At 39.0% G+C, this 12878-nt stretch overlaps 2 protein-coding genes and 1 long non-coding RNA gene across 4 annotated transcripts in view; 2 read left to right on the top strand and 1 right to left on the bottom strand.

Annotated features, from left to right (window-relative positions):
* Positions 1 to 432: 432 nt before the first annotated feature.
* LOC106962004 (zinc transporter ZIP12) lies at positions 433 to 8580 on the top strand. The gene is made up of 12 exons (XM_015056143.1): positions 433 to 895; positions 2240 to 2551; positions 2658 to 2865; positions 3356 to 3489; positions 3588 to 3759; positions 4238 to 4410; positions 4898 to 5053; positions 5260 to 5340; positions 6800 to 6872; positions 6991 to 7149; positions 7245 to 7432; positions 8163 to 8580. Exons 1-12 carry the CDS (start codon positions 647 to 649, stop codon positions 8289 to 8291), a joined length of 2034 nt encoding a protein of 677 aa, XP_014911629.1. The 5' UTR covers positions 433 to 646; the 3' UTR covers positions 8292 to 8580.
* On the bottom strand, positions 8344 to 10776 carry LOC106962011 (uncharacterized). The gene is made up of 2 exons (XR_001427879.1): positions 10001 to 10776; positions 8344 to 9543 (listed from the first exon to the last, which is right to left on the bottom strand). It is a non-coding gene; the product is annotated as an uncharacterized LOC106962011 (long non-coding RNA).
* Positions 10777 to 11713: 937 nt separating this feature from the next.
* Positions 11714 to 12878, top strand: part of cacnb2a (calcium channel, voltage-dependent, beta 2a) — a 66653-nt gene continuing 65488 nt past the window's right edge. The window contains exon 1 of one of the 2 annotated variants that reach the window (XM_015056037.1): positions 11714 to 12154. In XM_015056037.1, the coding sequence (XP_014911523.1) occupies positions 12071 to 12154 (84 nt within the window). In that variant the 5' untranslated portion in view covers positions 11714 to 12070. The remainder of the gene's footprint in view (positions 12155 to 12878) is intronic. The other variant, XM_015056061.1, reaches the window with a different exon arrangement.

Raw genomic sequence — 12878 nt, 5'->3', positions numbered from 1 at the left:
TGATTCGACCTGCAGGGTATCCCACGTGGGAGGATCATAGAAAGCCTGCTGTATCTTGCTTTGTATTTTATTTTTTTTTTATCTTTGATGAGTCAGAGATCATGAAAAAGTAAGAAATGCTCACTCAAGCCTGCTCCCAAAGTGGAAGAGACAAATTAGATCCACAAAATGTATTTACCTGTTGCCAGTATGAAGCACAGTGAAAAAAGGACGAGATTTAAAGTACATCGTAAGGAATCAACCCATCCCAAAGGCTGCACATCACTTCAATAGAGCAGCTTTGTGTCGTGTATTTGTTGTGTAGCTATTTGTTCCTTCTGTCCTCATTTGTCTCCAAACACTAATTAGTTTCTCGACAGCAAAGCAGCCCGTTCTTTCCCCCTTCTATGTGCCCTGTGCTCTTTCACTTGCTTGCGCTAATCCTTTTGTTTGGGGCTGAGAGGCCCAGGCTTTCACTAACTAACTACGTAGCACTGTAAGGATTGGTTCGACTCAAGGGTGCCCGCTGAGATCTCGTTTTCCATCTGCTCAACTTGACTTTTTCTTCTCTTGATTTTCTTGTCTGTGTTTCTTATCCATCACTGTCTTGGTTGGACCTATTCCCTGTCCTCGGGGCTTGAGGAAGGCTGTCTACGCTGTTGGGAACATGCGCTTTTGGAGCTCGGCTCCATGTCTGGTGCTCCTGCTGCATCTTTGTGAGCTGGGGAGAGTCACAGGAGGTAAAGCACGGGACTGGCACTATCTGCCGGAGACTCTTAGGACTTTGGGTCTACCTTTGGGGAGTGATGAGAAACCTACACTCCAGAAGAACAGGACTGGTCTACTGATCACTAAATTGCTCCAGGATGTGCACTGTGCTGAGAGGACAGGCTTCACACAGGACATGTGTGAGAAAGTAAGGCCAGCCTTATGCGTTTTATGATTCTGTCGATATTTGATAATCACTTGACCGTACAGTGCAGACTGTGCTGTATTCATTTCATATTCCAGGAAAAGTACAACGCTTTGCAGATAAAAATTATATTTCCTCTATATCAGCCTCACAAAATGGACTTCGGTCTGGACTTTGTTTAGGCCATTCTAATTGATCGAATTCAGGGGTTTGGGACATTTTCTGTTGGGAACATTTTTCTGGAAGTCTTTTGTTAGGGGTTTACAAGTTTACACTCAACTTGTAAACCCCTATGATCCAGCACTTGTAATTTGATTAAGTAAACCAAGACATATGAACAGTAACAGAAATGATCAGTTTTTCATTTATTTTTGGACTCACAATAAAAAAATATATATACCTTAACAAATCCACCATTTAATGGAGTTTTGAAAGATTTATGAATGCATTTATCAGACTCACCTAATGTGACTCTTAGAACTGTTGCCAAGTCTCATTTGCCTTATCAAATGACAGTTTGCGACTTTTCTCCTAAACAAATGCTTGCAAATAATTTGGCTTCATCACAACCAGTCAGCTCTGCAGGCACATGTAGTCCTTCAAAACCCCTCCCTCTGCATGATGCTTTGGGCTTTTTGCTAATTCACAATAAATCCTGCCCTCATTCTATTTTTTCTGCCAAACAGGGATCTTATAATCGCTGATTGTTTTAGTATTCAACAGTGAGGGTTTCTAATGAAGCACAGAAACTCTCATTAGCTTGCTTAGGCCTGTGATGGCGCTCCAGACTACCTTAACTCAAAGATTTGTCACCAATTTCACATTGCAATGAAACCAAAAAAACATATAGATTGTCAGTTTATCAAAGCCTTTCACTAGCTTGACTTATGCTGAATTTTAAATACTTAAGTCTTCACTCTTGGTTTATGTTTGTTTTATTTTAGTTAATGGCTGGGAATGCAAGTGCAGAGGCTTGAGCTCTTGACCTCTCTGGGCCTTTCATGCTGAGTGGCTTTAACGTTGCTCGGTTTGACCTAATAAAATGGATTTAGAAGCGGTGCATGTTTGGCCAGTTGGGCTGTCAATAGGATTATGTCCCTTTTGTGCCTTGAAAGTAAGATTTAGAATTCAATAAAGCAAATTCCTCTGCAGATTTGGACTAACAGCAGAGTTTTACCTACTTTGCAAATATTTAGACATTGTTGGTGCGTCAAACTGGGCTTTTTGCATTTTCTTCAAAAGTTGCAGTGTCCTAACACTTATCAGGCTAACTCTTTAGATCAGAAACTAAAGACAAAAACTTCCTGGCCTGATGGTTTACATCTTTCTTTGTATTTCTCCTTGCAGTGCCTGACACCAAACGTGGCCCTCTCAGTGCTGGACGATGACAGGACTGAACTGACAGAGGAAGATTACCACAAGATCTCAACTGTCCTGCTGTACTACATAATTAACTTGAAGGATCTGTGTGTTTCAAACATCGGCCCTCCACCAGCCCTTCCCTCCTCATCTGTGAACTTGCAGTTCTACCTGCTGCATTTCACCGGCCTGAATCCAAATGAAAACCATCAGTTCCTGTCACACAGCGAGACAGAGAGCATTCTGCTGCTCATCAACCAGCACTACAATCCCTCCAACAAGGACATGCGTGGTTTCCAAGTAGGGGAACTTGTGTTTTTGGCGTTTTTTTTTTTTTTTTTTAAACAGATGTATGTTATCAGAATGGGTGCAAATGTCTATGTAAATAATTTATATTTGATTTCAGTGCATTCATTCAGCTCATCTTCTTGAAGAGGTGGACGTAGATGGAAATCCTGGTGCAAGAGTGGCAGACGTTCCCAAAGTAGCAGCAGCTATAATCAGCAACATCCTGCAGGGACACTGCTTTGCACCGAGGAGCCTCCCATCCCCCGACTTCTTCATAGATTACATATTTCAGTCGCTAAATTGCTCTAATAACCTAAAGATCGCAGGTAAGTGAAAGAAAACGCCATAAACACCATCATGTCATAAGTTTTTACCTAATGCTTTTGGTTAAAAGAAAGTGCACCGTTTCAGTGCAAAGTAGTCATAGCTTCAATTTTAATGATTGTATTAATTCACTTGTTATATGGCTCATAGAACATATGCGTTTCAAAGGCTTTTGTTCACTTTTATATTTAGAAAAAAGAATTATGTACAGTTTTGACCTTTCTTCTCTTTACCTTCTGCAATTCCCATTGAAATGGATATTTTCTTCTGCGCCAAATCCTCACTGATGGTGGCACATTTTTATTTCACTATTGCTTGGTGTTGATCCAGATTTGATCGCTTCAGTTTAATACATTTAATCGTAATTGTTTTGCCCATTCCTGTCCCCTCTTTCAAGACAAATTTCTCCCACCTTATCTTCTTATTCACAAATCTTTGGTGACATGTAATAAGTTTGAACCAATGCTGCATTCTGACCATATCTCTACCTAGACCTGGAAGAGCTGCTTCATCGGTTAGGTGATGGAAAACCAATGCACTCTTACAAACAGAAGAAGAGGGGCATCAAACAAAGTTCGCATTTGCCACAAAACTTTAGCCACAACACTGGTGGAGATTGGACACAGGTGAGGTTTAATATCAACAGGGCAGTATCGCTTTAAAACTGATTTCAAATTCTTTAATCAACTTGTTGTTTTTGCTCTTTTTTTTTTCACCCAACTAGGTGTGTTTCTCAGCCAACCAGCTGGTGGATATTTTTGCTCTTGACCCTCATTTATCCATTTCCAAAGAGCAATTCCAGCAAATTTGTCCTGCCATCGTTCAGCAGTTGCTAGGCAACGCCTGTGGGTCACTACAGCAAAATTCAAGAGGGTCGGTACCTACTGCTATTGAGAGTAAGCCAGTCCTATAATGCTTCATTTCATAACATCACAATCCTTTCAAATGACCGATTTTAAGTTGTAAGGTTGTTTAAAGAAAACAAATAAAACTTCACAATAATGAATCTGAAGATTCAACAGTGTAGCATGCTTCTCCTTTTAAAAAATATCAGTTTGATTTATTCTACTTCCAGTATAGTTGGTAATACCTTTAATATGTTTGGCAAAATAGCACACATTTCTAATTTCAGGCGATTGGAATCATTAGCTCGATCAATTCTGACCAGGCTGTTTCAATACTGAAAATCTGATTCCTCTTCCAGTCAGTCAATACACCACACTAATGTTACCAGGTGTTGCTGAGTGAAAACTCGGTGTAAGCTGTTTCTCCAATGTAGGCAAAATATTTTTCCTCTTTCAAATTGTTTAATTCTGTAATGCGTTTTTAATATGTTATACCTTTAATCTAGACAGAGTTTCCTCCTTCCTGCAGAGTACGGCTACAGCACAGCTGCCGTCCTGATCATCACAGTGGGATCCATGTTTGGGATCTGTCTGCTATTCTTCAACTCCTGTCAGGAGACCTACACGCTCATCCTGCAGCTGTTTGTGGGCCTGGCAGTGGGAACCCTCTCAGGTGATGCTCTCCTGCACCTTATTCCACAAGTAAGAAACCCCTGAAGCAATGGCAAGACCCTTCACACTGGACAGTGCCTGCACCATGACACAGAAACATACAGTAAATCAACAACAGAACGTGGATGAAGTTTGCAGACGTCTCTTTTATGTGCAAAGCAGTGTGAGAGCTTCCCAACTTTGGCACCAATGAATCTGTGTATCCTTTGTTCTCTTCTTCTGACAACCAAAAATGAAAAAGTGACTGTTTTTTAATTTGACGCAAATTTCAATTCAAAGTCTATAGATTGTGGGATATTTTGCAGATCGGATGGTAACATAGTGGTGAAATTGTTAAGACAAGAGGAAAACAAAATTTGAGTACTGAATGCAGTAAGGTCAACAATGTTCAAATGGTATGTTGAGATCCAGGAGATGATTTGATAGTTCAAATCCAGTGCAAAGGGTCCCTAATAATCCACGACACATCTTACTTGTGAATTAAATTTTAAATGTGCATATTTCATGTCCTTTGCAGATTCTTGCCCTACATGACAGCACTCACAGTCATGATGCTGTGCTCTCCAATGAGGATAAAGACTATCTGTGGAAGATTTTGGGCTTGATTGCTGGGATTTATGGATTTTTTCTCATTGAAAGGATATTTTCCTTTTTAGCCCCTTCTCATGGTCACGTAAGAGTTTTGTTTTCTGGAGCCTACATTTCAGATTTACTGACCCAGAGAAAGACACTTCAACCACAGATTATCACAGGAAAACAACTAAAACGCTGACTGATTTCTTTTAAATAAGCTGTGTGAGAGTCCTGCAAAGACAAACACTTTTGTCATGACTTTGCATGTTGAGTGACAATGGTCGCCTGATTTTCTTTTGTCCGCAGGGTCACTGCAGTGACCTTCCCCTAGACCTGAACTGTAACGGTCAGTCTCAGAGGAGCAAATCCATTTCCACCATCCAGTTGGTGAGTCTCATCGCAGCCCCGAATGAACTGACGGGTAGTTTGAGGACTCCTGGCAGAACACCCTCATTCCCGTTATCTGCCCTTCTATTTAAGTTTTTGTAGAACAAGAGATGGGATACATGACAAAGCAGCTCAGAACATTATACTACAAAAGTTGCAGAGAACAAATAAACTCAAATAAAAATAAATATTTGCTCTACTAAATTCCCCTTGAATCTTTCCTCCTTTGTTGTTATGTAATTGTAGACGTGAAGCAGTGTGGGAGGGAGTAAAGAAACACGGCAAGTAGGATGTTGGACAATGAAGGATTACATTTTCCAGAGAGCTTGAATTGAATTGAAAGGAGGCCTTTGAGTGCCTACTTGAAAATATTTTTGGACAGACACAAGTCCAAAAAAAACTAATGAAAACAAAAACAAAGCATCAATGTTCAGGGAAAAAATCTATATGTTTACTGCACAGATACCCTTTTTTTTTTTTTTCCAAGAAAATATGTTTTGGTTCATCTTTGACGTTCAATTCATTGTGGTTGATTTTGGAGTCTCAAACTTGGATCAAATGAAAGAACAGAGAACTTTGTTTAATTTGAAAGTACTTCATGCTCTGAAAACCGATACTCTAAATTTATATCGAAGTCATAATCAATGGAATCAATGCTTGGAAACACTAACGTTTTTTTTTTTTTTCTTTTTTCTCTTTCTTAGACCTCAGTGTGCGTTGGAAAACATATTTAACATAGTCAAAGTCCTACTAAAATGTAATATCAATAAGTACATTAAAATATTTTGCAGGTACATGTCACAATAAAAGCATGTTAACGACTTGGTATGTTTTGTTTTACAATCTGCTGCCAAATATACATTACCGAAGATCGTCCGGTATAAAACACATATTGAGAAGGAAACATGTATGTAAGTGTTTCTGGTCAGAATAACTGTCTTCTTCAAGACTAAAGTGGTGGAAAAAAAAATGTTTTAAGTAAACAGAATTGTATATATTTTCACATAATTTCACATTTAAATCTGTCCACATGACATGGAAACATTTATAGAAACTTGAGTGAGTCAATCAAAAGTGTAACAGGTTTTCAATATTTTGAAACCAATGTATAAAGCATGTGGAAACTAAAATTATAAAAAGTAGTATGTGAAGGATGTTAAAATATGGGTTAATTTCCTCCCTTTGTAAGTTTGAACCCTCCTTTTGCTACCAATGCGTTGCCATGTTTTTCTAGTCTAGATGTTTAAATCTTACAGAGATCATGACCCCTGAAGTGACCAATTTAACTCAGTGATTTATTGAAGACAAATAACCACATTCCAGACAGTAAACTATAAGCAGGTCACAAAAAAAGGGGTTCAAAGAAGTTGAAGGCCCAAAGGAAAGCAATTCAAATGTTGAGAGGTTAAAAAAAAATCGTCTCAGAACTCATAATAAATGTCCGATTTTTTTTTTTTAGGGTTCAGTGGAAGATGTAGAGGGCTCAGAGATTTATCCTAAACGTACAAATACAGAAAGCACTCCTGGACAGAGTAAGTAAAACAACTAAATCAGAATGAGTCAAACAGTCCCCTGCTGTGTAATTAGTAATTTGGTACAAAAGAGCAGCTGTCTGAAGACCAGCTGTAATTACGCACTCTGTGTGTCCAGAACAAGGGGTTCCTGTGCTGGCTGTGATGGTAATTGTGGGAGACAGTCTTCATAACTTTGCCGATGGCCTCGTTGTCGGAGCGGCTTTCTCCTCATCAGCCGAGACCGGCATGGCAACCACTGTGGCCATTCTGTGCCACGAGATCCCACACGAGATGGGTGAGAGGTCATCATTTCTGTTTGTCCCCCTGAGGTTAGAGAGCAGAAAACAATGTGCAGGAATGACCAAAATCTGCCACTTTTCTGACTTTAAGGGGACTTTGCGGTGCTACTCAGCTCTGGGCTCTCAGTGAAGACTGCAGTGCTGATGAACTTCCTAAGCGCCCTGACGGCTTTCATGGGCCTTTATGTCGGACTCTTTGTCTCGTCAGACACAGATGTGCAGCAGTGGATCTTCTCCGTCACAGCTGGGATATTTCTCTACCTGTCCCTGGCAGAAATGGTAAGGCACTTTCATGTGCTCTAAATCTGATGCTGGATTCTGATAAGAAAAGGATTAACATACGGTACACAGTTTTATAAATAACCCCTGGTAATGAGGTGTACAAAACCCTTAAATGTTTTTTTTTTCCTTTGCTAATTTTCTTTCAACCAGAACACAAATATAATTTAAAACAATTGGCATAAATACATTATCTAAAATGTTGATAGGTTTGCAAATAGTAGGTCAAAAACTTATTCTTCACTTCCATGTTTAGCTGGATGGTAAAAAAAAAAAAAGAAAATCCCTAATACATGGATAATGATGTTGCAGGAGGCTAAAACCTGCTTTGCTAGTGCAATGAGATACATCTGCAAAGAAAACATTCTTGTAGATGCTGATAAAAGTTTTTTGTGTTTGCCTGTTTTTTGGTTTTATTGGATATATCCCACAATGTTGTGGTGGTGATTTTTACAGGAACATTATAGTCTTACAGACACTAATGTGTCTATAAGAAATCTATTTACTCTTTACCATTTAATAATGCAATTTTGGGTTATCAACATAGAAACCGTGTTTCACAACCTGAACGTAAACTTTGGTTTACCATAGCCTTAAACAGCAACTTCCTCTTGAGATGGTACAGAGAAAACATTGGATTAGGCAGCAATAAGAAAATTACAGCCAATTGTTGTTTATTCACACAGATTGGTGTTTGAAGTTTAACCTCTTATCTTCCCTCTGTCGCTAGCTTCCAGAGATGAATCGAGTGAAGACCAACAGACCGTTTGTCATGTTCCTCCTGCAGAACCTCGGTTTGCTTCTGGGCTGGACTTGTCTTTTGTTGCTGGCGCTCTTTGAACACAAACTCAAATTTTAATTGCAGCTGTCACGCAAGATTAAATTGCAGCAGATGCCGACTGTATATTTTCTTTTTTTTTTTTTTGCTTCTAAGTTAATGATTAACTCACAGATACAAGCACCACTTCCTGGAGAAAATTGCTCAATCACAGTGTAATAGTCAGAGCGCTGGCTTGTGAAAATATGCTCGATTTTTGTGAACGTTTGAGACTCGTTTTATATGTTTGATTTATATTTTTTAACCCCTTGATTTTTAGTGTTGTTGAACTACAGACAATGCCAGTCACTGTTATTCAAATAAAGCAATTTAAAAAAACTAAATCTAGGTTTCCATTATGGCTTTCATTTTTCATTCTTCTTAAAAATGCAAAGGAACCCAGAGTAGCCATGCTTTTACACAAATCTACTGGCAACAGGCAAAACTTTAAAGTTTTCAATAAAGAAAAAAGACATTAAATGCTTTTTTTTTTTTTACAGCTATTTATAAAACTCTGTTGTTATAGTTGTTACTCTCATCTTCGACGCTTTGTTCTTTGTTTTTCCGAGGTCTCTGTGTGATCCAATATGAGGGCATTTCCACCCACCTGAGATTCTCGTTTTCTCCATCCACCAACCTGGGTGACTAATGCCTGGTACTGTACAAACACAGAGTCCGACCCACACAGTGCAAAACACTCTTCAGCTGTCAAAGTGGGCCTGCAGGAGGGGGAGGAGGAGGTAGAGGACAGCAAGATGAATAGATCAGCTGCAATAAAATAAGTGAAAGATAATTTGACCACAGAACTGAATTTGTGATAATCACATACAGTGAGTGGGCTCAAAAAAAAGTTTTGTTTCTTTCTTAATCAGTCTGTGATTAACCCTGTAACCTTGTTTTTTTTTGTTAAACTGCACAATCAGTTCCATCGGCGGTGCTCTCTGGGATTATTTGCCTATCATGTCAGAAAAAGCTGACGCCGTTTACTGCAGCTTCCCGATCAGTGTCCAAACAATAGAAGGAAGTCCACAGCATTTTCTCCTATTCTTGCAAAACCGATGTTGGTTTAGAAAATGCCAGCACCCGTTGGCATTTCCAGGAAAGCACGGACCATGTGCGTTGTGTGTAAGTCTGCACTTTAGCAGTGAAAAAGACTATTTTTTTGGCACGTGTGCATCTTTTCAAGGCAACCGATGCCAGCATGGAGGAAGGAAGAGCTTTCAACTGGGGGCACGTTGTTGTGCAACGCCGTCTATCCTCGCTTTCTCAGCAGAGCCCTGACGGAAGAGTTCAGCTGCAAGGGCACGAGAGCACACAAACAAGAGAGAGCAGAGAGTCAAGGCAGGAAACATAAAAAGATTTTTGCTTTTTTTTTTTTTTTTTTATTTAAACCACATCAGTGACCATAATCCTTTGGCATTTTTGCTTTCAGACAAAACCACACAGGACCAATCCATAACTTTCAGCAGCAAAAATTATTTCACACTGTCTGCGACACTTGTGTACAGCGGATTTTTTTCCAGCACTTTGTCAAAGAATTGCTTGTTTAACCTTTTTACGAGTGTGAAAGTCACAAGTTGAAAACAAAACAGCGTGTGATGCGTCATCTGTAACCTCAGGAAAATGTCTGTGCAGGAGTATCATTTGGCATGTTAATGGTTTTCCAGATAGACAAATAGATAGATACATATGCTATCCTATCCTGCTATTATCACAGGCTGAGTCACAGCAACTGCAACAAGGAAACCAACCTGAGATATTCTGTGCATTTAGTAGCAATATAATGCAAATGCACCGAGAGCCACCAGAGGGCGATGATGAACAGTAAAGAGAATGCAGCAGCTCAGCCGATCTTCACAGAGCTGCTCCAGATTTCTTTGATATAGCATAAGAAAAATAAATTATACATTTAACGCAACAAGAAATGTTTGTTTTAAATCATTTACAACATGTTAAACTTGTCAGAAAATACATATATATATTTACATGGATTTTGGATGAGAAAATCAGTTGTCTATGACTGACATTTATTTAGTTTTGCATTCAAGTATGATAAAAAAAAAATCCAGCTAAACTGTATAATCTTTGGTTTATAGAAAAATAGAGTAAAGAATAGATCTCACATTGAACAAAGACATAAAGTTCAGCCTCTCTGTATTTTCTATAGTGTGACTGTTTTATATGATATAGATCTATGTTGTGGTGTATTGTACATGTAAATGTTTGAAAAAAATTTAAGTCATTTAGATTAATAACATTGTCATATCCGTCACACTGTGATCTGAAAAAAGAATGTTTTTGACTTGAGTAATAGGTTGCTTAGTGGGTGGACATTATAATACTGATAACAGTTTTATTTTTTCTTAACTGGTTGGACCCTGTCCAGATCAAAGACTAATTGAGAATAAGTAAGCTAAAAAAAAATATGCTCAAAGACTCTTTCAAAGACACAGATACTAGCTGAGTTTGTCCTGACTACCAGGAAAAAAAAATATTGTCCAATCACCATTTTTTTTTAATCCCACAGTCTTTGTAAGGTAATAAAAGGTTTTATGCACTTACTTTGTCTCTTCCCATAAAATGTGTTATTACTGATAAATGCCATTTTTATGAATTAGAAAAAGGTACGTACAAAAGTCCCACCCCTTCACATGTAATATCGTTGAAAAGCCCTAAATGTCCTCTCCAGATACCAAAAGGAATTAATTCAGTAGAATGCAGGGTGTGGGAGACATTCAAGTTTAGAAATGTCCTCTACAGAGGACAAAAATGAACTACTGGTAGTCAGGAGGATAAAACATTGGTCTCAAACTCCTGTCCTCAAGGGACAACCTTTAGCACACCTGGAGCTTTGCAGCTCATTAGCAGCGTTCAGTGGAACTCGACTACATGCTAGCTCTTGTGTTTATTAATGGGGTCCAACCGACCCCACACACGTAAAACTTGTATCATTTGCCTCAGTCCTCGCACGCTCAAGACCTAGTGAGGCTGTTTTACTATTTTTATTCAAATGTAAAGGACAATGAACACGTCTAAAAGTTACAGGTCTCTAGACTTGGAGGACTGCAATTTGAAACCACCGTCATACAGTATGGGAAAAAACGTCTTCATCCGAAAGCACAAGTGCAAAGGGCTTGTGCAGTTTCAGTGGAAGAGGGCCCTACGACATTAGTTATTTTTGACACAAATGGAACCCCAAAGTATTTTACCTTCACTTCTACATTTATGCACTACTTTGTGTTGGTCTGACTGCCACACAATCTCAAAATACGTTGAAGCTTGAGGACATATTGTGATAAAAAAATAATACTATTGCTTTCGGCGAAATACACTCACGCGAAAACAATTAAGCATTTTTGTTCCATGTAAACGTGTCCACTCCTTGACGCGGCTCTTTATAATCTGAAGAATTAATGTTAAACTTGCCTCTTTTGGAGAGACTCTATGGTTTAAGTTCATCCCATGACAGTGTGAGGAGGGTGGGTGTTGGGCGGCGGAGGACAGGGCGCATGGAGCGGCGACAGCAGCGCTCCCTCTCAGCCCGTGTGGGAAGGAGAGCGCTGCTCAGGAGGCTCTGTGATGCTGAAGGCTAAAATAAAATAAGGAGTCACATCATCACCGGCATCGGAATCCGAGTGGCTCCTCCTCTAATCCTGCCGAGTCCAACTTGAAGATTGGCGCTGAGAGCTGAGCAACAAGCAGCTCCTCTCCCCTGCTCAGCACGCACGTGTTAGGCATGCGCGTTTGCGTTCGTCTCGGTCGCAAGTGGGGTATTTCTCCAAGAAAAAGAGGGTTCTTCAGTGTTTTTATGAAGTGATGTAATGGTCGTCAACAATAGCCCCAAAGCTAAAGCTGAAAACCCTCCGGAAAGTCGCATGGAGACCCTGGAACACCCGACGCTTCAAGTAAGTTGTTTTAATTTAAAGTAATTTAACTTCCTGCTCTTTTAGTGTTTACCGAAAAAAAAAAAAAGTTTAGACGGTGATAATCTAATTAACAACTCACCTGTCTACTTCCGTTTTTCTTATTGGTGAAAACGTTCTTAAAATACTGGCGATGTGTCAAATATATTTGTGCAATACATCATTAATTGTGTGCCTTTCTTAGTAATTTAGTTTGGATCACATTTTCTGTTATTCGTTACTTAAGTTTATTTATAAAATGTTTACATTTTTCACTGATTCTTTTCGTCTTCACTCTACAGTTTTTTTGTGTGTTTTTTTTTAACTTATCTGTATTTAATCAATTCTAGTTTGTTTTTCACTTATGTAAAACACACTTGCAACATTTGTCTGTTTGAGAAGTGCAATAAAAACAGTCTGGTTATCTGACTGGTGGATGTTAATGGTTCACAACTATTATTTAAAATTCTGGTGTGTTTTAGCTGCAGGTTTTGTTATCCTCTGTCTTAATTGGTATTCTGAGTAGAAATGCATTCCCCACTCCCCCCAAAAAAGATGTCAGCCTATTCAAAAAGTTATTCCTGCAATAATTACTTTTTCTAGCCAAATTGCACTGTTAGATTGATCTTATAATGATTCATTTTCTAAATTCCAACTCTTCCTACTGGTTTGTTCATATGTTTGTGACATTCCCCCCCCCCCCCCCCATAAACTTTTTATTGCACAA

This window comes from Poecilia latipinna, unplaced genomic scaffold, assembly GCF_001443285.1.
Source record: "Poecilia latipinna isolate Pla-1442-1.1 unplaced genomic scaffold, P_latipinna-1.0 Scaffold59, whole genome shotgun sequence".
Lineage (NCBI taxonomy): Eukaryota > Metazoa > Chordata > Actinopteri > Cyprinodontiformes > Poeciliidae > Poecilia > Poecilia latipinna.
Note: the sequence above shows the minus strand (reverse complement) of the source record. Positions and strands in the feature narration are given on the sequence as shown.